The 24,531-nt window shown below is 35.2% G+C and overlaps 2 protein-coding genes across 6 annotated transcripts in view; one reads left to right on the forward strand and one right to left on the reverse strand.

Moving 5' to 3' along the window:
• The window catches only part of LOC145933994 (cell adhesion molecule 1-like), a 153,086-nt gene that overhangs the window by 27,085 nt on the left and 101,470 nt on the right, over nucleotides 1–24,531 (forward strand). For 3 of the 5 annotated variants that reach the window (XM_083034121.1, XM_083034113.1, XM_083034114.1), the window contains exon 2: nucleotides 7,618–7,719. The gene's annotated coding sequence lies outside the window, so the exon portion shown is untranslated. The other 2 variants (XM_083034119.1, XM_083034116.1) reach the window with 2 other exon arrangements.
• Rh5 (Rhodopsin 5) lies at nucleotides 10,203–14,990 on the reverse strand. The gene is made up of 8 exons (XM_083032901.1): nucleotides 14,636–14,990; nucleotides 13,079–13,270; nucleotides 12,022–12,237; nucleotides 11,628–11,758; nucleotides 11,191–11,363; nucleotides 10,932–11,089; nucleotides 10,749–10,844; nucleotides 10,203–10,552 (listed from the first exon to the last, which is right to left on the reverse strand). The coding sequence occupies exons 1-8, from the start codon at nucleotides 14,695–14,697 to the stop codon at nucleotides 10,444–10,446; spliced, it is 1,137 nt and encodes a 378-aa protein (XP_082889027.1). The 5' UTR covers nucleotides 14,698–14,990; the 3' UTR covers nucleotides 10,203–10,443.

A 24,531-nucleotide genomic window follows, 5' to 3' on the forward strand; every position in this document is an offset into this window, starting at 1 on the left:
TTTTATATATTAATCCTAGCGCTTCGAGAATTAATAGTTATTGGTAGAACTCGTCCGGTGCTACCCAAAATTGTCAAAATAACTATAGAAACATTAAAAAATTTTTATTTATTGTCGAAAAATTTCTATGTCCCGGTGAATAAATAATTTTTAACAGTTTTGATAATGAGGCTTGGAGAATTAATAATTATTGATAAAACAAGTAAAAACGTGGAAACCGCATGTCTCTATTTATTATAGTTTAAAAGATATCGATTTATTTCACTTTTAGCACTTTTACGTCGGGCCAGAAATTTTTAGACCTGTCATACGAAAAGTGGCGATAACTTTTTATATAACAATCTCAGCGCTTCGAGCAATAATAGTTGTTAATAAAACTCGTCAGGTGCTACCCAAAATTGTCAAGAAAACTATAGAAACTTTAAAAACATTTTTTTTTTAGTTGACATACGTCGAAAAATTTCTATGTCCCGGTGAATAAATAATTTTTAACAGTTCTGAAAATGAGGCTTCGAGCATTAATAGTAATTAATAAAACAAGTAAAAACGTGGAAACCGCATGTCTCTATTTATTATAATTTAAAAGATATCGATTTATTTCACTTTTACCACTTTTCCGTCGGGCCAGATATTTTTCGACCTGTCATACGAAAGTTTGCAATAACTTTTTATATATTAATCCTAGCGCTTCGAGAATTAATAGTTATTGGTAGAACTCGTCCGGTGCTACCCAAAATTGTCAAAATAACTATAGAAACATTAAAAAATTTTTATTTATTGTCGAAAAATTTCTATGTTCCGGTGAATAAATAATTTTTAACAGTTCTGATAATGAGGCTTGGAGAATTAATAATTATTGATAAAACAAGTAAAAACGTGGAAACCGCATGTCTCTATTTATTATAGTTTAAAAGATATCGATTTATTTCACTTTTAGCACTTTTACGTCGGGCCAGAAATTTTTAGACCTGTCATACGAAAAGTGGCGATAAGTTTTTATATAACAATCTCAGCGCTTCGAGCAATAATAGTTGTTAATAAAACTCGTCTGGTGCTACCCAAAATTGTCAAGAAAACTATAGAAACTTTAAAAAAATTTTTATTTATTGTCGAAAAATTTCTATGTCCCGGTGAATAAATAATTTTTAACAGTTCTGATAATGAGGCTTGGAGAATTAATAATTATTGATAAAACAAGTAAAAACGTGGAAACCGCATGTCTCTATTTATTATAGTTTAAAAGATATCGATTTATTTCACTTTTAGCACTTTTACGTCGGGCCAGAAATTTTTAGACCTGTCATACGAAAAGTGGCGATAAGTTTTTATATAACAATCTCAGCGCTTCGAGCAATAATAGTTGTTAATAAAACTCGTCTGGTGCTACCCAAAATTGTCAAGAAAACTATAGAAACTTTAAAAACATTTTTTTTTTAGTTGACATACGTCGAAAAATTTCTATGTCCCGGTGAATAAATAATTTTTAACAGTTCTGATAATGAGGCTTGGAGAATTAATAATTATTGATAAAACAAGTAAAAACGTGGAAACCGCATGTCTCTATTTATTATAGTTTAAAAGATATCGATTTATTTCACTTTTAGCACTTTTACGTCGGGCCAGAAATTTTTAGACCTGTCATACGAAAAGTGGCGATAAGTTTTTATATAACAATCTCAGCGCTTCGAGCAATAATAGTTGTTAATAAAACTCGTCAGGTGCTACCCAAAATTGTCAAGAAAACTATAGAAACTTTAAAAAAATTTTTATTTATTGTCGAAATATTTCTATGTCCCGGTGAATAAATAATTTTTAACAGTTCTGAAAATGAGGCTTCGAGCATTAATAGTAATTAATAAAACAAGTAAAAACGTGGAAACCGCATGTCTCTATTTATTATAATTTAAAAGATATCGATTTATTTCACTTTTACCACTTTTCCGTCGGGCCAGATATTTTTCGACCTGTCATACGAAAGTTTGCAATAACTTTTTATATATTAATCCTAGCGCTTCGAGAATTAATAGTTATTGGTAGAACTCGTCCGGTGCTACCCAAAATTGTCAAAATAACTATAGAAACATTAAAAAATTTTTATTTATTGTCGAAAAATTTCTATGTCCCGGTGAATAAATAATTTTTAACAGTTCTGATAATGAGGCTTGGAGAATTAATAATTATTGATAAAACAAGTAAAAACGTGGAAACCGCATGTCTCTATTTATTATAGTTTAAAAGATATCGATTTATTTCACTTTTAGCACTTTTACGTCGGGCCAGAAATTTTTAGACCTGTCATACGAAAAGTGGCGATAAGTTTTTATATAACAATCTCAGCGCTTCGAGCAATAATAGTTGTTAATAAAACTCGTCAGGTGCTACCCAAAATTGTCAAGAAAACTATAGAAACTTTAAAAACATTTTTTTTTTAGTTGACATACGTCGCAAAATTTCTATGTCCCGCTGAATAAATAATTTTTAACAGTTCTGATAATCAGGCTTCGAGCATTAATAGTAATTAATAAAACAAGTCAAAACGTGGAAACCGCATGTCTCTCTTTATTATAGTTTAAAAGATATCGATTTATTTCACTTTTACCACTTTTCCGTCGGGCCAGAAATTTTTCGACCTGTCATACGAAAGTTTTCAATAACTTTTTATATATTAATCCTAGCGCTTCGAGAATTTATAGTTATTGGTAGAACTCGTCCGGTGCTACCCAATATTGTTAAAATAACTATAGAAACATTAAAAAAATTTTTATTTATTGTCGAAAAATATCTATGTCCCGGGGATTAAATAATTTTTAACAGTTCTGATAATCAGGCTTGGAGAATTAATAGTTATTAATAGAACAAGTAAAAACGTGGAAACCGCATGTCTCTGTTTATTATAGTTTAAAAGATATTGATTTATTTCACTTTACCACTTTTACGTCGGGCCAGAAATTTAAAGTCGACATGACATACGAAAATCTGGTAAAAGTGAAATAAATCGATATCTTTTAAACTATAATAAGTAGAGACATGCGGTTTCCACGTTTTTACTTGTTTTATCAATAACTATTAATGCTCCAAGCCTAATTATCAGAACTGTTAAAAAATTTTTATTCATCGGGATAGACATTTTTTGACGATGAATAAAAATTTTTTTAATGTTTCGATAGTTTTGTTGACAATTTTGGGTAGCAGCTCACGAGTTCTACCAATAGTTATTAATGCTCCACGCGCTAAGATTAATATATAAAAAGTGTTCGCAAATTTTCGTATGACAGGTCGACTTTAATTTTCTGGCCCGACGTAAAAGTGGAAAAAGTGAAATAAATCGGTATCTCGGAAAATATAATATATAGAGCCATGCGGTTTTTTCTAATTTTATCAATAACTATTAATGCTAATGATGAATATTTGGCTCTCTTTAAAATAATTAATATCGATACTTTGTAGCGATCGCTATACAACGCAGATCAATATTACCAATATTAAATAAGAGAATTTGTACGCTCATATGTTTATGATATAAAAATAATTTTTATATAGTGTATTATCAAAATATACAAGCGATGAATTTTTGGCTCCTTTTAAAATATTTAATATCCTTTTAAACTGTCGATATTTTGTAGTTACAAGAGATTGATATTTAATATTTTAAAAAGAGCCTAAAATTTATCGCTGGTATATATTGATAGTATATTGATTGCAGATTATTCTTATATCATAAACATAGCGTACAAATTTTTTCATATAATAAATAAAAATTCCGCGGCTACAAATTATTGATATTTAATATTTTAAGAATAGCCAAAAATCATCCATTGTATATGTTAATAGTACATTGATTGCAGAGTATCTTTATATAGTAGACATTTTGTATATAAAATAAATGAATTTGTACGTTTATATGGTGTTTATAAAAATAATCTAAAAATAATATAGCATCGAAATATGCAAGCGATGAATTTTTGGCTTTTTTTAAAATATTAAATATCGATACTTTTTAGCCGAGGACCCTATACAACGCAGACTTATATTACGTATATTAAATAAAAAAAATTTGTTCGCTTATATGTTTATGATATAAAAATAATCTGCAAGCAATGTACTATCGAAATATACAAGCGATGAATTTTTGGCTCCTATAAAAATGTTAAATATCGTTACTTTTTAGCCGCGGATCTTATACAACGCAGACTTATATTACTATAACATTATTATTTTAATTTTTATAATATATTTTTATTTTAAAATTTATTTAGCAAATTAACGCTTTAATTAACTGATTTCTTTCAAAAAATATTAATCAAGTTTAAACAAACTTTATATAAAAATTTCATTCTTTTTTATTTTTATATAAAATCGAGGAAAGGCGCGCGAGGAAGAAGTAGCGCTTGTGTTGTTTTAGTATATATAATTTTATATCAATTTTTTTCAGTTTTTAATAAATTTTAATCATTAGTGGCCATAATTATTTCCAAATTTTAAGATCGCTATTTAGATACCGTAATAATGTTAAGTTGACACGTTTTTTTTTTTAATATTTTTTATTTTTGAACGGAGGAATTTGTTTTTTTCCGTAATTTTAAACGCGCCTTTTAAAAAAATTTTTAATTACACTAGTGTGCACCCAAAACTTATTTTAAATCAGACAATGTTCTTTTTTGAGTGCCGAAAACGATGCCGCAAATAAATTTTCACTAGCATGTCAGGTTTCCGAAATAATTGAGCAGTTTTTTATGCAAAAAACTGCTTTTTTGCGATATTTGAGGTTTTTTCGTAAAAAAAAGTTAGCGTTACCTAAACATTTTGATCAGATATGAATGTATTGTTTATCTCCTATTAAATGCATTTTTTATTTCGATGTCTTACTTTTTAGCCATGTTATGAAAAATTAAAGTTGGAAACTATTTTTCATATGAGACACTCGTCTTTATATGGAAAGTAGTTTTTAGCTTTAATTTTTTATAATATATATGGCTAAAAAATGAGATATCTAAATAAAATAAAATGCATTTTATAGGATGAACAATATATTCATAACATCTTATCAGATTTTCCAGATAACATTAACCTTTTTTACAAAAGAATCTCAAATATCACAAAAAATCCGTTTTTTGCATATTAAACTTCAATTATTTCGAAAATCTGATGTGCTAGTAAAAATTGGCTTGCGGCATCGTTTTCTCCAAAAATCTATAACAAACACTTTATCTGGTTTAAAATAATGAAAAAAAATTTTCTTATAAACTAGTATTATTGATTCCAAATAACGGACTTTTATAATTCTAAAATTAAATATACGCAATCGATAAGCTGCAACAACACATATAAAATAGAACGTAATTTCATAGTGAGTAACATATGATAGTGCTGCGCATAGACTACAGTTTGGGCGCTAATGAGTACTGCGATTAAGCAAATTTATTCCATTTGTGTATCCGAAGGAGGAATATATATTATTTTTGCTAAAAGAGCGTTCCGTCGACCATATGAAACCGCTGTGGCGGGCAGTTTGCATCGCGATCAAAATCGAAATATGGTATCTATTAATTATGTACAAATTAATAATAATATGGACATTGTCACGTCATTAGGTGCCGCACATTGTATATTTAATAATGTCATTGTGAATTCGCCCTTCATAGTGTCAACTTCGCTCATATTCATTCGGCATGCGGTTGACGCGAATATTATTCAGATAATCGCAGTGTCATACGTGCAAATGATCTAAAAGATATGATTATATGCGCAATTCGAGTTCAATTTCTTGCTTAAATGTGTGAATTCTTCTTGAAGCAGTCGATGAATTTTTATTCGCCAATTTTTCTTTTCTTGATAGCTTAATCGTGCACATAATTATGACGTCTTTTTTAAATTAAAAAAAATTTTTTTATTAACGCAATGAAAATCGACACTGATAATTCGATGTCGCGGATGAATTTTTATTTAATCATTGGTGTCACCGGAAACGGACATCATTGATGGGGCGATGGTAGACGAGAGCGCGGAGAGGATAACGGAAGTTACAGAAGAGGATAGTGCGATAATAAATATGCCCACCGCCGGCAGCCATAAATCCTGCGTAATTGAATTTTCAACATCCATAACTGGCCGTCGCTTGGCGCGACCTCAGGAAATAGGACGGAACGGAACGTATCTTGAACGGGAGTTAGATGATTCCGCTTTTGAAAGGCGCGGCCCTTTTCGACTTTTCCTCCTTTCCTTTCTCTCTCTTTCTCCTTTCTCTCTTCTCTTCTTTCTCTCCTTATGATAGACAGAATGGCAATCGATTCCACGACGTTCATAGTCAGACTATTTTTAATTCTCACCTTTCTCTCAGATCGAACCGCGGCGCAATGCAGCAAGAGAGAGAAAGGGAAAGAAAAAACCGTCTTTCCTCCTCGCTCTTTCCTTCACTCTTCTCCTTTCTTTGACTCCCGGCAAGCGAAGAGTTCCTTTGACGCGAACATCTAATCAAGGATTTCCTCGATTCTTGAGACTTCGTCCCGCTCGAGAATCTCGCTCTATAGTTATAACGTTCTTCCCCTATCTTTCTCGCTTTCTCCTTCAATTTCATTCCTTTTTCCTTCCTTTTTCTTCCTTCTCCTTTTACCTTTACTCTCGTCGCCGCTGTCTTCGCACCGTTGTCAACGTTGTCGTCGCACAGACTTGGCGCGAAAAAAACTTTGATTGTATGTAAGTCAGAAGCGGGAACAAAAAAGGAATATTATGGGGTGGTTGCCATCGATTGTCGATGTTTGCGGAGAGCCGGCTTAAGCACGATGAAATTTCTGTTGATTGGAAATTCTGTCATTCAATAGCACATATATTTCTCGATCGGCCGGCATAGCGATGCACTTACGTAAAAAGCGATTGTGAAGGAGAAGAACGCGCGTGCGGTGGAGAAAAGAGAACGAGTAGAAATTAGAAGTCGTGTTTGTTCGCCGAAAACGAAAATATAGAGTCAGTACTCCAACGTATTTTTCCTACGATAATCTCTTCGTGTTCGGCGCGAATAAATTCGTTCAAATGTGTTTATCATTTTCAACATTTTGTAATATCGACGCGACTTATTTCCGTCGCAATATGTGAAAACGACGCAGCCGCTACCTCGAGCGAATCAAGCTTTGAGAAACCTCGAGGAATCTCGACTATTAGCCGATCGGATGTCAGCTGATCGGTATACGCGTTTATCCACTACCGCGATAACAGCCGGAGATCCGGAAAGTGCCATAACGTCAAGGATAATGATAAGCTCTCTCTCGGCGGCGAGAAACAAATGACGTACTAACTGTATATTAACCGAACTGTCTAAATTATCTGTGAAGCCCGCCTATGATCCGCTTGTTCAATGATCCGCACCGCGCAATTCACTGCCGTTTCACGGTTTGGACTAAATTTTCTCGACCGACGCGCCGAGCACGTAATCACCTTGTCTTTCCTGATGGATTAGGATACTCGTCGATGGAAACAATTATCGACAGCATGCCGGTTGACCGGGATTAGCCGAAATCGTTCCAATTAGCATCCTTTAGCGCTATTCGCGTCAACTCGTCGGAATCACATTAATTATTTTATCGTCGCGCGCAAACTTAATGAAAAATTTATGTTATGTTTCAGATGGCGAATAAGAAGACGGTCTCTGCTGCAGGAAGTCAGTATTATTCCGCCGTAATCTTACGTAGAAGCTTCGTCCGCCATGGTCAAAGTCCCAGAAATAAGGTAAGGTACATTCTTTTTGGTGAATAAAAAAATATTATCCCGGCGCACAATGTTCTTTTCGAAAGAGCGCGATTCTTTCTAGTTTCCGTCCGTCAGATTTCAAAGTTCTTCGCTGCGCTTCGGTAGTTGTATATTTCGCAAGACGCTCCATGCGTATATACATATATACGTATTCATAGAACAATGTTTCTTGCTCGCAAGAAAGTTAGACAGTAAGTTAGCACGCTGTCGCGCGTTATTCATTACCTTTGTTCCTTCTGCGCGATCGTATCCTGGGCAATCGTGAAAAAAAATACATCGTGCGGGACCCAAGATCACCCAAGCTTACTCGTCGCTGTTACGGTATTCTTAAAGTTGGACATTTATGATGAGACTGAGTTTTGACGATTATTTTAACGATGTTCTTCACGAGTAATATATTGAGTTTTTAAATAAATTTCTCATTTCTAATTATATGTATAATATACATATATATTATTAGATAATCAATAATTTTAAAATAAAGTTTAATATATATTTTTTGAAATACATATACATATATCATGCACATAATAATACAGTATCGCTGGAAATATGCACAGTAGCAATTAATTAGCATAGCAATCAATATTACCGAATCGAGATATACCGAAGTACGCCGAAAATAGGATGAAGATAGCATATGCAAGATAACAAATATGACAACGTATTTTCTACGAAATATATATTGCGGGAACATGTTTTATATATATATGACACACGTGGAGCGATATTTTCTGTGAACGCTACTCATATAGCGTATCGCTTTCCCTCGGCAGAGAACGGAAATCCGCGGGGCGAATTAAGGGGATCAAGATAACGAGAGAGTAAGGAGATCCTCTCAATTTTCCGTAACAAGCGCCCGTCCAAAGGCTTTCTCATTAAAAAGGATACGTCTTCGTGATATTAGCGCATAAAAAAAAGCGTACATTATGCGTGAATATTCGGTAAATGTAAAATTTTTGTAGAGAACGATATATTTTCATTACATAGGAGATTAACAATTACGTATCAATAGCTGAGCTTATCATCGAAAACTAATTCGATTGCGGGATAAAACTTGAAATGCGATCGACGATTACCAGAAGCCTCGGTCTTCTCACGAGCGAGCAATTTCTCAGCTGGAGTTGATTTGTAGGACAATATTTTTCCCAGACTAAAAGATAACACATAAACGCGAACGTGCCGTGGTATTCTTTGGAGCTGTCTTCGAGTTGTGCTCGCCTTTTTTTCTTCACTCTCTTCTATCATCCTCGCTCTTCTCACCGACTTTCTTTTCTATCCAAGCTTCCTCCGCGCTTCGGGTGGCACGTGACCTCGTTCCGAGATAAGACAATGTTTCTCCACTCTCGGAGGACAGAAAGAGATCTCTATCCACTCTATTCACCCAGTAGATAAGTCGTTCTTTGTCCACAGACGGATAGAAAATTTACACTATCTAAAATGATTGATTTGTTACGATCCTTGGCTTGGTTTTCACAATATTGTCAAAAGATCTATTTTGTCTGTAATTTTGTCAAAAGAGTTATTTTGTCTTCCTATATTAAGTACAGAACTAATTTTATATAAAAAAGCTTTTTCAAAGTTTAAATATTTTTTTTATCAAGAGAGAGAAAGAAAAAAGAAGAAGGGTAGAGAAAGGAAGAAAGAGAAAACTTATTTCAATATAAGACATGAAAATATTAAAAGAATAAATAAGAAGAAAAATATAATAAAAGAGACATAACAAGAATAAAATAAAATTTTGTTTAAAACAATACCAAAAACTCAAATTACGATTTGCTTTTCTAGAATCTGCTTTCCCCAGATATTACGATTTTCTAACAAATTCATGATTATTTTCAATTAAAGACATTTTCCATTATTATGTTAATAAAAGAGCAAGACAAACAATTTTATTCGATACTTCTACATTTGTAATCAACGATCAATAAAAAATAAGCCAGTCTGTAAGGATGGCAGCACAAGACGGACTTTCACACTCTGCCATCTTTGATAAATTATAGAAAGCATGGTGCAATGACAATTAATTAAAGAAAAATTTGAATTGCATCGAGGCTAAAGGACTACGCACTAATTATATGAAACTGTGGCCACGGTTAAAATCGACCAAAACTATGGAAAAGTGTACTTTGTGTGATGCCGATCAAAAGTTTAAATGGGCACGACCTTCAAAATATGTTAATTTTTAAGCTACGAGCTCTCATAAATGTAATATTAGTGGGTTCATTTTTAGACAAAATTGAGTCCATTAATATTACATTTATGGGCTCGTAATTTTAAAAATTAACATATTTTGAAAGTCGTGCCCATTTGAACTTTTGATCGGCATCACACAAAGTACACGTTTCCATAGTTTTGATCGATTTTAACGGCGGCCACTTTTTTATGTAATTAGTACGTAGTCCTTTATTATTGAGAATATGGGGAAATTTAGAAAGAAAAAACTTTTTATATTTGCTCAGAATTATATTTATATGTATAATACCTTGACATGTATAAACTAAACAATACGCGATCGTTTTTTATTCTCGAGTTTGTTTCCACAAAACGGAGAGAATTTCCATCTACATTTTTTTTACAAATAAAATATATTTTAAGAGAAAAAAATATTTAGATAAGTTGATCAAAGTTGCATTCATGACGCGACCGATTGACATTCTTTCGACAATCGTCATCGACGATGCTTGATAAACATCAGTGAGATTACGATTCTTCAGCAGTAACTTTCTCGGTCTGCGCCGATACGGAATCTTGGGCTACAGGTTCGTGGATTCCCATCCATTTGCAGCGCTTTTCTAATTCTTGTCGATATCTGAGCAATGCAAAGTAAAAATTATTAGATTAAAAAAAATTAATCCTTATTTTTTATATTTATAATTAATAATTTTAAGAAATTATTTTTCCATTAGTTATTTATTTGAGAAACTATTTTGAATATTGAATTTAACAACTGCTCGGAATTTCGATTAGAAATAATAAAATGTTAGAGACATATATAGATGGATTACCTAGGATGATTAATTGCGTATATCCATGGATCGATACACGATACGATCTTGGCGAATATGGCTGGCAACATAGTCGAGAGTGGAGTAAGCGTTTCGCTGTAACATACGTAAAATAAAATCAATTTAAAAATAGAAAAAAAACTCTTTGAATCGAAAAATAATTTTGGAAATGGACCGTCTTACCGATTTCCGTAGGCTCCCGTTAAAGCAACGACCGCGTACGGTGTCCACGCGAGTACAAAGAGAAAGAAAATCGTAAAAGCGACTTTCGCGATTCTCATCTCGGCGCTCCTCTCTTTGTCTTGGTTCGAAACGAGCGACTTGACGTTCATCTTCTTGGCCTGTGCACGCAATACGCCGGTAAAAATGGAATCCCCCGCAAATTGCATACTTTATTGTGACGTCAAAGAAGAAGATTACGAAGCACAAAATTGTTACTTACTTGGTTGCGAAGCATTTTCTCGTGAGTGCGAATAGACTTTAGCAACTGCGAATAAAAATAAATAATCAGCAGCATAGGAAGGACATACGCCCAGAAAAATATTGTTATCACAAAAGTTCTCGTGTCCTCGTTGTCCGTAAGATAATCAAAACTGCACGTGGTGAGGAAACCCTCTGAAAATTGTACGAATCACTGAATATTTTTCTTGTTAGTAAAATTTTCCTGTTTCTACAGAAACAATATAATAGCAAAATAATTCCGAAACATATACATATTATATTATTTTGATTAAAAAACGGGTAAATAATATATGAAATAAAAATATAGATTAATTAATATATATTAACCATTCGGAATTAAAATATGGGGATTATGCAAAAGTTAATTTTTTTATTATATTTTTTTTATATATATCAGAAGGGATAGTATTTGTTTACCTGCCACATATCGACCCCATAATCCCGTCATGGGCAATATTGAGAAGGGTAGTGCCCAGAACCACGTAAAGAGAACTATCACCATAGCTTGCTTTCCGTTTAGTCTACCATCAATCGGACAGCTAATTGTTCTGTAATATCAAGCATTATATACATAGTATAGCCCATTGTAGTTATCGATTACAAATTGCCTAATCACAAATTCTGAGAAATGTTTTACTGGATTGTAAAATTTTTTATTTCCCAGTCTATATTATCAATATCACCGAAATAATAATCGTTTACGATAATGCATAAATTGTTAAATTTTAATAAATAGATAGTTGCTTTCCCATTTAATTATCCAGTAATAAGTAAATACCAATAAAAATTATAAAAGATTGACCATGCCGACCTGTATCGATCGAAAGCGATCGCCGCATTAGTGATCGCTTGTCCCATCCCAGAAATCGCGCCGAGTAATGCATATACATCACATCCGGTCTCCCAACCAACTGTTCGTTCTAAGAAGCTGTTTATAATTAACAAAGGCATTTCCGTTGCCATCAGTAGATCGAATACGGCCAAATTCAAGATGAATAAGTTTGATGGCGTTCTCAATGATTTTGATCTGAAAATTAATATATATAGAAACAAATATATTTACACATTGTGCATTAATTAAATTTTAAATAAAATTGTTTATAGTAACAGTGAAATAGAGAATATGCAATAGAATATTTTCCATTGTACGATAGGTACGTCGCAAACGAAACGATTCAGTCTCATGTATAGAGATGGCGGCAGTCCTACCATATTGTCGTTTACGATTAATCAATAAATTAAAAAAATATTCTAATGTTGAAATTAAACAACACAGAAAATTTTGAAATAATTGTGTATATAATTTTATACTAATCATTAAAATTATATACAATTATATATATTTAGATATGTGATAAAAAATACTACACAGAGAGAATTTTCTCTTAGAATTTACCCTGAAAATCATGGTAATCATGGGACAATATGGTATGGAAAGTATTTTATGAGAATTTCTCTGATTAATATTTATCACAATAAAAAATAATATCTATTACAATAAAATATAATTGATTAATTTTACTATGCAGTTTAGTAAAATTAATCAAACGTGTTTTATATTTTATTGTGATAGATATTATTTTTATTGTGATAAATATTAATCAGAGAAATTCTCAAAATTTTTTCCATACCATATTGTCCCACGATTACCATGATTTTCAGGATAAATTCTAAGAGAAAATTCTCTCAATGTAGTAAGTCGTAAAATGTGTAATTCTTTAGAAATACATCGAATAGTTAATTTTTAAAAAATTGCATAATTTGCTCACAATTTTTTAATTTTTCGCTTATAATTAGCTTTTTTTCATTTGTGACATAGCATTTTCAAATTATTATGGAATTAAGTTTCTTAAACAATGCAAACTTACGTGCTGAAAATCCAAATGACGATGCCATTCCCGACGAAAGAGAGCATTAAGAGTAAGAGGTAAATAAGCGCAAGAGCGACATGCCATAATCTTCCAGGCGCGAGAAATGCACGCCAATGCGGATGCACGAGATCCGCGTGCTCGGGAGGGAAGTTCCATCCTAGAAATCGTTCTTGCAGCGGCTGTACATCTCTGTTATTCAAAAATACACGGGCTAATCAATATTTTATTATTGAGTTATTGAAATTTGCAAAACTCTTCGAGCGTATAAATAAAGCTTCTGTGATACACAAATTAAATAACGCGAGCTTATTGTTCGTTTAAATTCAGTGGATCTGATTCTCTCAGAATTTTAATCTGAGATTTAATTATCGGGTTGATTAATATTGAATATTGAAACATTATCTCACAAAATTTTCTATAAATCAGAATCGGAAAGTTTAACGTTGAATTTTTTAAATTACTTAAAAATTTGCTTTTAAATAAAAAAAAACATGATCAATGCAATGACAGCTGACGAACAAAATAATTATTTCTTAATGTAACATTTGATTAAACTGCGATAGAACAAAATGCCGAATCGCCATCTCAAGAGATTAAACAAACGGGCAAGAATTTCCATAAGACTTATGTGAGGGTAATTTCTGTCGCTTCCTTCGTGACCGACATTATTACTCCGTCACGACATCGCAAATGTAAAGCAGGTTGTAGGACAAATAGCTTTCGCGTCAACGATAAGAATTGCGACTTTCCCGAATAAGACGACCCGCAAATTCGCTGTATCGATCGCAGTGCGACGCAATACAAACGTGATCCATTTACGCGCGGCAAATTTGTTCATTTCGATGATAAAAATCGCCGCCGATACGACCGAAAGAACATTACGTCACGTAAAGTTGTGACGTATTGAACACGAATGAACTTAAACAATATATAATCGCATATAACTGTACTTATATCAGGACGAATAATATCATGAAATCTCGCGTCCGCGTGCAATCGGTATTATATATATTATTACTGCTGGTATTGTTATATCTTCATTGTAGTACCGTCACTGCCGGCGGTTACATGGAAAAAAAAATTCTCATTCATCGCTCGGAAAATGTTACGTTTTCACGTACGGCTAACATTAATGATGTTGAAAGCGAAACGTTGTGCATGCATCATCGATGGATTAAATCCGACTACGCGTTAATTGGGACGTCGAGTGGTTATTAGTCTTCCTGATCTGATATCAAGAGATCGAAGTAGCGATGTAACACTATAATGCGCGCACAATTTAATAATCCGTCTATCTTTCGGTCGTAAGAACTTGTAAGCCTCCTTTATCATATCGCGATCTTATCCGAATATAACGCATCTATATATGTTTACGAATGTGTATGCACGCGCGCTTGCTTTGGGAACTTTAATCCCTCTCGCTTGCGCCGTCTCTATTTCTGACTTGCTCTGTCCTCTCTCGTGACGCGGTATTATCTCCGCATCGGCGGCACTTTATAGCCGCCGCAGAATGTCAAATGATTATGCGGAAAGATGATACGTCGTCACACCTACCCAACTCTGCTGGCGAAAGCCAATGGCTCGGCTACGATACCGCTACTGTTGTGCATCAACATTCTTCGATGCGAGTCGAGTCGTGAGCTGACAAGTGCGCGGTCGATGCACCGCTTGATGTACCCCAGGTAAAGCTCGACTAGTAGTTCTCCGAGTTAGCTCGCGAACTCGAACACGGGCGGATGAGGATGTTGGACGACGTCGATTTCTCCCTTTTCTCTTTTCGCTTGATCGACGGCCGGCGCTCGGACACGGACGACGAGTTGCTGGAGTTCTGTACACTTTAAAGCCGTAATAGCCGCGAGAGGTTCCTCCTAGATTGAAGTGAGACGCGGCGCGAAGGGATGGGCGCACGTTCCGCAACTCACTTGTCCGGCCGCGTCGTTATCGCTCCCTTTTATACATCCACGACATTTCGGATCGAGGATGGCGTGCCAGTTGAGAGCTTAATTCGATTTGTGATTTACCGAATGCGAGAAACCTTTTGCTAGGACGCAAAGCTCCCGTCCGTCACGCAAGCGAGCGATCCTCGCCGCGCGATTTCTTTCTGCGATGTATCGTAATCTCTGTTCAAGGTAATCGCGATTATTCGATTCGTCGACGTTTTTTTTTTGTGCGACGTCAGCGTTGAGATACCGCTCGCGAACAGTCCGACTTAATAAACTTATCGGCAAAAACCAGCTGGGTAACGCTTTATACATGATTGCGATCACCCTGCCGCAGTTAAGAGACGCGAGGTAAATTAATTTCCGCGCCAGAGAGAGAGACCTCCCGCGAAGCTAAGTACGCTCATTGCGTATTTATCCTCTGACTAAGCAATATAACGTCGACTGCAAATATCCATTTCCGACAGAATGGAACGTGTTAAGTGGCGAACGCAGGTTGTTACGACGAAAAAAAGGGAGAGAGAGAGGGACACCAGCGCCTCAAGCCGGGTTGAAAAAATCGATTTCCGATATAATAAAATGCAATTTACAGAAACGCGACCGTCCGTTCCGAGTTAATTAAATTTTCGATGTAGATCCTAATCGATATTTTATTTCACCTTATTGCGATACATCCGTCACCGATAACTGCGTAATCCATTAAAAAAAAGAAAAAACATAAACGCAACGCCGAAATCGATGACGAAAATTCGAACGGGCGAGCGTGTTTCCCGTTACACCGCGAGTTCGCAGTTAGCCGCAGAGATTTTTCACTCCCGCGGTTATCATGTCGGCGATACGCGGGGAAATTCATCTCGAAGAGTGCACCCGGTATACCCGTGCAAGCGACGTGTCTCGCGTTTCCATTCGCTGTCCCCGTTCGCGACCGCAGCCTTCACGCATCCACAGGATTAAATCATAAAATTGTCCCGGAACGTTTGCGAAATTGCGCTGATTTACGAGCGGTATCGCGACTCGTGTTACTCCCGTCTCTCGCGCAGGTGGTATCCGTAGCTGTTATCCATCTATTCGTCGGCGATCATTGGCGACTTCGCTCTCTCGCAAGATGAACTATCTGCTTTTCATCGGCGAGCTCGATAAAGATAGTTCGAACGGGAAGAACACTCGTCATCGCGAAAAAATACACGGCGTAACAGAGCGAGGGAGTAAAATAAAATCTGAATTTAATTGTCGCTATACATATGTGAACGCAATGAAAAATATAGTAATAATAAATTATAAATTCCGGCCGTGTCGCAGTTGCATTATTCTATTTTTATCAGACGACTATTGAATTAGTTATTTTTTCTGTATTAAATTAATATTCAATAAATGTAAGGTTTGCTTGAATTATAGGGAAAAAGAATAAAATGCGCGCGCAAATGCATCATCGTAGAATCTTATTGAGGAAAAAAAAAAAAAAGAGAATTGAGAGAATTTGAAGCATCGTTCTTTACAGTATGAAGGGGGTTGGAGAGAAGGGTAACCGCGGCGACGTTTTTGCACGATATATTTATGGCTATATTTACGAGCTACATTCGCTCGTGTAATTCACGCGACTTATGAAGCGCCGCTACCATTGTCCGTGATGGAAATTCAGCGGAAAAATTGAATGACAAACAATGGACCTAGTCTGGCCAGATTATGACAACAATGTAAGCGCGGCGAGCAACGCAGCGACGAACGATTGTCTGCGTTTGTAGTTTGCGCTTCTATTTCGCCTTTCACACATGTCGTATGTACTCCTCGCATTTTCGCATGTATACTTTCGCGGTTTGTCATTTCTCGATTTTAAACGTCTATCGGTCAATACATTTGGTTTGTCGACAATGGCGCGTCGTAATTAAAGTAAAACTATATATATCGAATTCGTAAAGCCACAGATAATCGATTTCAAATATTATCTACTGACTTGATAAAGCATTACTGCACCTGCCACTATATAGCCGCGGTATCTCTTGCTTACATCTATTTGCTGCCTTGGTCGACGCCTTCCTCTTTTTCGTATGTTCGTCGGCCAATATCCGATTGCCAGCCGATACAAATAGAGATCGATCATGGCTCTGGTTACGAGCCAACGAGACATGTGCCAATAGAACCGTTTGATTGGACAACTGTAACCCGTCTTTTTAGGTGATATAACATATCATTCTATACAAATTTTTTTTTATTCCGACGATTCGATAAGCCACATTGACGACATTCGATCTGGTAAACGCAATTTTGTGATTTTTCAACGACGCAAAAGCCCGAAACGGAAGGATAAATTGAATATTAATAATAAAAGCACGTTTATATATTTATTATTTGAATATTGTAGTAACCGAATGTATAAAACATTACAAAATAAAACACTACATAAAATACTACTAAAACACTACAAAAAATGCAATTGACAGAAATAAGTTTAGGAACAGTATATTGACATATACAATAAATGCTGCTGTATTAAAGTACATCCACTTCGTTAGGTCATGTGTTTATCATGACCCAAGCGGCAGAACTTGTCACACATTCTCCTTGCAACACACATGAGACCTTAAACTGTTGCCTAGTTTGCGCGGATCTGGGTCGCTTCCGGCACAGAACAGGATAGGAATAGGATATTGATCGGTGTCATAAATATACGAAACTGAAGTATTAATGGCCAAGACTCGTGGGATAAACTGTATCTTACCTCGTTTACCTTCGACCTTTCATTCCCGAATGTCTTCATTCCGTTGCCTCGCCACGTCACATTGATTCTCACTCCCCCCGTACATATGACCTCTTCTCGGTATTCATATATACATATAATCGAGTCGCGAAGGATGATGAACAAAGAAATGCAGATTGAAGAGACGGATTAACGAGGATTAACGTCAATTGTACGGTCGACGATGATAACTTTTCGTTTTTGCCGCTCTAGCGACGGCAATTCACCGAAATGAATAAATATAAGTGGAAATAATCCCACGATAGAGTCCCCTCGTTTCCTGACGACCGTTCAATCTTGCAAAGTCGAGATGATTCTCAATGCAACACGGATTGGAGGTTGACACTTTTTTCCAAGTCAAGAGCCATCACTATTATTCAAATTATTTCATCAAAGTCAGTCACGACGCGTCGTCGTTACGCGTTATCAATTCAGCGTCGCTTTTAATCAAAGCTCGTTCTTACAACAGGGGAGATTATGATATGCGATCGATTGAGGGAGAATCACCATCGCGAGAGCGCGCGAACGATTTTTGGGAGAGCAAGATATTTGAAGTGGTTGGCATAAAGAGTAATACACGAGTGGCTAATTTTCTTAATTTAACAAACGACGCAATAACAAATGTTTTTCATTTCATCAGCATAACAGAGTGCTTTAATCCCCCCGTTCTTCTTTCGCTTTCTCGCCGGTTGCGATATGCAGCGGGCTGTTATGCGCTTTTATGTCGCGATTATTTTTACGCGAGAAGAGGGAAAAGAGCTATATACATAGATATAGTGTCGTGGACAATAAAGCACATTATGCACCTCTCGTGAGGATATCTCTGCGCGCATTCAATGCATACACTTTGCATTCTTTCAGTATCTCGACACTCGATGAAAAGAAAACCCATTCTCTTGCTCCGCATTTTAGAAAAGTTCTGTACGAGAGAAAGGTAAACACAAAAAGCGTGGCGGTGGCTGATTGTAAAGTAGTCATTATCGAAATGGAAAAAATACTGCAAAGAACGAGTCGTCCGATACTTTACGACGAACGCAAATTTTTGCCGCCGATTGTGCAGGAAATACGTACCGTGTACGCGGTCGAGTGATTACGGCTGATTGTACGCGGTGAGTAGATCCATCGATTGTTGGGAATCACAATTTCCAAAAGCGTAATATCACTCATCGTCCGAAATAAGCGTATTGCACGATGTCGCGAGACGAAATGCACCGTTTGAATAGTGGAGTTGGAACGGAAGAGAGAGAGGGGGGGAGGGAGAGAACTGCATATGCATAAATGTATTGAAGGTATCATAACGTTTCTGTAAGGAGATTACCTATACTTATACACAATTTGTTGGTGCGAATACTATTTTACATATAAATAATGACATAACGTTTTTGTATAAGCATACATATATTTTAGAGTAATGATAAATATATAGATATCTGAATGTATCTATATCTCTCTTTTTATCATTACAAGTCGGTCCGCGAACAGTCGGGCATTTCCTTTTTCTTCGGCCACGTACTATTCCCGATGGAAGCACAAACGGCCGCGGCAATTCGATCTTGACGTTCGTTGCGGTCGATGCAACTGTAAGCGCAAATGTACTCAAAGCGACAGATCCGACAACCAGAAACGCATAGCCGAAACACGGATCGATTTGATCGAACGACTTTGACTCGGCCTGCTCGGAGCAGCCAGTCGGATGATGCTGAATAAAATAGATAGTGGAAATGGATTATCTTGGTCGGCCTCTATATGCGGCGCAATTGCGGCTCGTTGCACCGCGAACATGATTAACGCGTTAGCATTACTCATTATAGTTCTGATAATCGCAAATTCATTAACTATGCATTATTATTTCCTCAGAATCCAATGAAATTGTTAAAGCAATCAATATGAGAGTTGTTAATATCGATTTATAAGTTTTGCTCGATATATGTATATTTATTCTATTGGTAATCTTTTACTCTATATTATAAAATATAAATATATTTATTTATGTATATTCATATATTTTTTATTTATGGTGTGTGTATATTTTAATATACGTTTTAATATAATATATTATAAAATATAATAAGTGTTTATTTATATTTCAATATATATTATATTAAAATGTATATTAAAATATGCACACACAAATAATAAATATATAAATATATATAAATAAGAAATAAGTATATTTTGTTATGATTAACAATAGAAATAACATTAATTTTTTTATCTTACTGAAATAAAATTATTATAAGATTATTATTACAAATACATACATATACATATATATACATAATATACGTAATATATACATATATATATGTATAAATATATTGTGATTATATCGAAATAAGTGTCAATCTATAAAATAACAACAAATCTATTTCGAACATCGAAGTAAAGATTACAAGAATTTGCTGCAAAACGCAAAGACGTAAACTAGAATCATCGGCTTAGACTATAGGCACGTATACGTACGGCAATTGAGGTAACATCTCATTTGTTCCTTCGACCTATTCCCTCCTTTGTCAGCCGTCCCAGAGCGTGTTACCACCGACAAAGAGCCCGTGACTCAGTAGAATAACGTCAATTTCGCAAAAATTCTTCGGAAAAATCTCCATAATTTTAAGTATTGTCTTTTGAAGTTCGAGATAAAAGGCCTGCGACGCTGAATGCTTTAACCTTCTACGCGAGTCTCTCCTTTGCTTTTTCTTTTATTCAACACGTTCTTCTTATCGTTCGTAGCTGTTTAGTGAATAAAAAATTGAAGAATTCTGAAAGATATGCAATGAAAACGCGAGTTATCTGAGAGATCCGTCATTGCGTTTCAGTGAAGGCAATAATCTTTCGTCTTCTCTTTATCGAATTTTCGATTGGCAAACCGCGTGAATGACGGTTGAAGTTGCCGTACTTCTTGAAGTTTCGCGATCGGTTCCTAAGGCAATTCATTAATACGTTTAACACATTGATTAGTATGCCATTTCGCAGCCACTTTCTTTGAAAGTTACTGTAACTATAATAGTGACACGCGTCGGTGACGTATTTTCCCCTTAATATCTTATGGATTCATCAACGATATATTTAAAACAAAAGAGAAACCATTCTGTCAAAGTGTCTTTTATACGTTCTACAACTAGAAGAACATCAAAGAAAACGTAGATAGGAATTACAAATGGCAACGCCTGCGTGCGCGCACGGGGTCTCTCTGTTTAAGCTTAAAATAGAACAGTGCAATAACAAAAGCTGGTACGCGCACAATGTGCGTCTGGATTTACTCGGGAAGGAAGGTTCGCGCGCACACTCGCGGTGCTCGCGAGCTGCAATTCGCTTTGGGAACGAAGACGAACATATATCGCCGGCGTCGAAGCAAACCGGGGCTTAATTTCGCCCCGAGTATCATGCTCATTCGAGCATTCGCGCCGAGCCGAGCCGAGCCGAGCGATGCCGCGCGCGGCTACAGGTTCGTACGGGACAACTGAAACGCTCCGGGGGATTCGCCATCTTTTGTCTTAGCACAATAGCGACCGCGGCACAAAAGTGACTAAGTGCCCGTAATACTCGCCATTATATGCCCCCTATTCCCGCATACCCTTTCTGTTTCTGTCGTCTGATCCCCCCGCGCGCGCTTGTCTTTCACCCTCTCTCTTTCTCGGTTCTCTGTATGCATGGACTCTTGGTGCACCTTCGACAAATCTAATGCGGGGTGATATAATATGAGTGGCTGGTGAACAACGCGTTGTGCCGGAAACAACGTTGCCGCGCTAGTAGCAACGTGCGCCGTCGCGTGATTTCGCGCGATACATCTCGTCCTGTACTATCGAACACCGCTGGCAGGAATCATTAATTTGTGCTACTGGCCCCTCTTAATATCATATCGGGTTTACGAATCGCTTACGATATCTACCGACCTTGAAATCTTGGGAGGCATCGTTGCACGCGCGTGATCCGGTCGCGCTTATGTAAGTTAATCCATTGTTTATTTGCTATTTTTATTTTTAGAGTCGAGACATTTTTTACTATCTTCATATATATTTCAAGCACATTTTGCATGATCTATAAATTGCGACAAAAGATAAGATATAATTTTATTTACATTTCTACGTGCTTTTTAAAATATAAAAAGCATTAAAAAAGAATTAGAATAAATACATGTGCAGAATACACAGCACGTAAAATTATAAAAAAAATAAAGTCTGTGCCTGTGTATGTATATATATGTATGCGTGCGCGTTGTGTCGAATAAATTCCTCTCTCATGAATTATGAATTGTCCAAAATGGACTTTAATCGGTGAATTATAATGAAAGAATAAAATTATTAGATGAATTGGCAGCAAATGTATATTTTTCCGATAATATTATCAAAATAATCAGTTAGTTATGCGATAATATTATAGAAACAATTATTGCTGAACAGGGGTAGTATATAAGTAGACATTTATTTTGCCACTTGTGAAATTCGGTATACAATTGTTCTCTTTCAGAGAATCAATTGTTAGATTATATAAAAAAAGGAGAAAAATACGACCACAGATTGTCCAATTTTTATCGTCGTTCAGCACGTTTCTCGTGGACTGCAATCAGTCCGTGTTGGGAAAACGTACGAGCGCCAACGAGAGCATCGGCGATCCCGCGGCGCCATTCTCGCGATATTAATGGGTCGCCGTTTCTCGTTGAGCGGGTACGGTGCACGTTTAGTTAGCACCCGCGATGGCAATTTGTAAGGGCGTCGGTGGTTTTCACGACGGGAAGCGGACGCGGACGCGCGCGCGCCAGCGAGAAATTGATATAACCGAGCACCGCAATGCTCGAACAACCGTGATGTATAGCCAACATCTGGAGACTCTTCGGGCCACGTGACACACTATATAGTATAGGGTACCGCACGGCTTTCGGAGAAATTAAAAATCCCGTTGAATCGATACTGTATCGCATGATGGCCGACGAGAGTGAAGAAGCGCCGCTCGAAAGGTTAATCAGTCATTTATTTTTATTACGTATTTAAAGTGTAGCCGTTTTTATCGAGAATCTCGCAATTGGTCCAAAATATCTAATATATCTCTTTTTTTTATTTAAAGAAATATATAACAGAATAGAGTAAACAAACAATTATTTTCGCGCATATCACATTTACATATAATTAGATCAAATTTCTGTTTATTTTTGTAAAATTAAAGAAACTTGTATCGGTATATGATAATAAATGATAGTAGTTATATGAATTGATAAAGCAATTAGCAATCATTGTTAAAATTATGTAAATTTACAATTTTTTCACAATTTCTACCGAAAATAGATTTGATTTATGAATAATATTCTATTTTTAACGTCAACATAATCTTTTTTTAATTTAATTATTATTAGACTCAATTTAGATAAAATTGTAGAAAAATACGATGTAGGGTGGCGATTTTACTGACAATGAGTAGTTAATAATATATTTCGAGGAAGTTCTCGAGTGTTAGCACAGAATTTCTAATGTGTTGATGCAACACAGATACACACTTTAATATGTATGAGGAATCTAATGCTTTCGCGTTTACTGACCATGATATTAATGAATAGCCAACTATGTTAAACTTTTAGTTAGATATCATCTAAAGAAAAGGTAATAAAATTATTATAAAAATGTATAGATTTTTAATTGATTCAGTTTCACGGATGAACAATAAGCTAAGAAAATTTTCATAGAAATTTTAAAAATATTTTTTATTCTCAGTATATACATAAAAATAATAAATTGATATATTATAATTTAAGAAATTTTATGTAAGTTAGAACATTTATAAACAAAATATTCCCGATCGTACTTTATTTCAATTATATATTGATTAAAAATGAAAACAATTTTTTGTAGAATAAACTTTTCTACACTTCTGTATTAGTTACGGAAATGTATAATACAGTTTTATTCTTTACCTAGCTTTATAGGTAAACTTCTTTTAAACAAAATTTTAATTTAAAGTTTAATTATTGTAATATCTTTAACATTAAAAATTAAAAAATTACAGAATATTAAATTTTCAATAAAAACCATTAGTGAAGGAAATATAATTAATCTAAGGTATTCTGCAAAATTAATATATCCATGAATAGACTTTAAATATATATTACACACATATACACATGCGCATCACAGAATTATTTTATAAAAATATTTATAAATGGAGACAGCGACTTTTAAGATTACACACACGTATATACACATACACACACATATATGACAATACTAAAAATAAAATATTAAATATCTCAGCGATGAAAGCGCAATATGTCTTATTATTTTCTTCATAAATTTACTCAAAAATCTTGTTCCATTACCTTTTCGTCCCGCTTTATGCGAATTCTAAGTATAGCCACAATAACGAAAATTATATTGATTACTAGATATAGAAATTGAACGTTCAAAATATTCGACTTCATAATAAGATTAAGAAACGCTTCGAGAATAAAATTGAGGCTAAATTGTGCTTTCACGTCGCTTCTTTCAATGTTAGATATTCCTGCTATTCTTCACGTTCTTCTCTTTTCTTTTTTTTCCGTATTATTTTGCCGTACTACTTTTTAACGATTTCAATTGAAATATATTCTTAACCCGTGCTATCGAAGTTTGGTCGACTCGTGACCGCAGCTAACCGCGTTACAACCTACTGTTCGACCGCTCTTTTAAAATCCAGCCACCGATTGTTTTTTTTCTCTTAACTGTGCTTAGTTTCTACGTCACGTCATTTAACTTCTACAGACAAGTCGTTGAATTATCTGTCGCTACGTGCTCGTCTTAATTAAATCTTAA

Source organism: Prenolepis imparis, unplaced genomic scaffold (genome assembly GCF_030444845.1).
Source record: "Prenolepis imparis isolate NDT839.2.m4 unplaced genomic scaffold, iyPreImpa1.0 SCAF_3, whole genome shotgun sequence".
In the NCBI taxonomy this organism is placed as follows: domain Eukaryota; kingdom Metazoa; phylum Arthropoda; class Insecta; order Hymenoptera; family Formicidae; genus Prenolepis; species Prenolepis imparis.

What these genes read in the sequence shown, in the direction of transcription:
- Rh5 (XM_083032901.1), bottom strand. Translation starts at nt 14,697, where the DNA reads ATGTTGATGCACAACAGTAGCGGTATCGTAGCCGAGCCATTGGCTTTC. An exon ending in GCTTTCGCCAGCAGAGTTGG is followed by an intron (nt 13,271 to 14,635) that starts GTAGGTGTGACG and finishes TTTGAATAACAG; the next exon opens with AGATGTACAGCCGCTGCAAG. An exon ending in ATGGGGTCGATATGTGGCAG is followed by an intron (nt 11,364 to 11,627) that starts GTAAACAAATAC and finishes TACAATTTTCAG; the next exon opens with AGGGTTTCCTCACCACGTGC.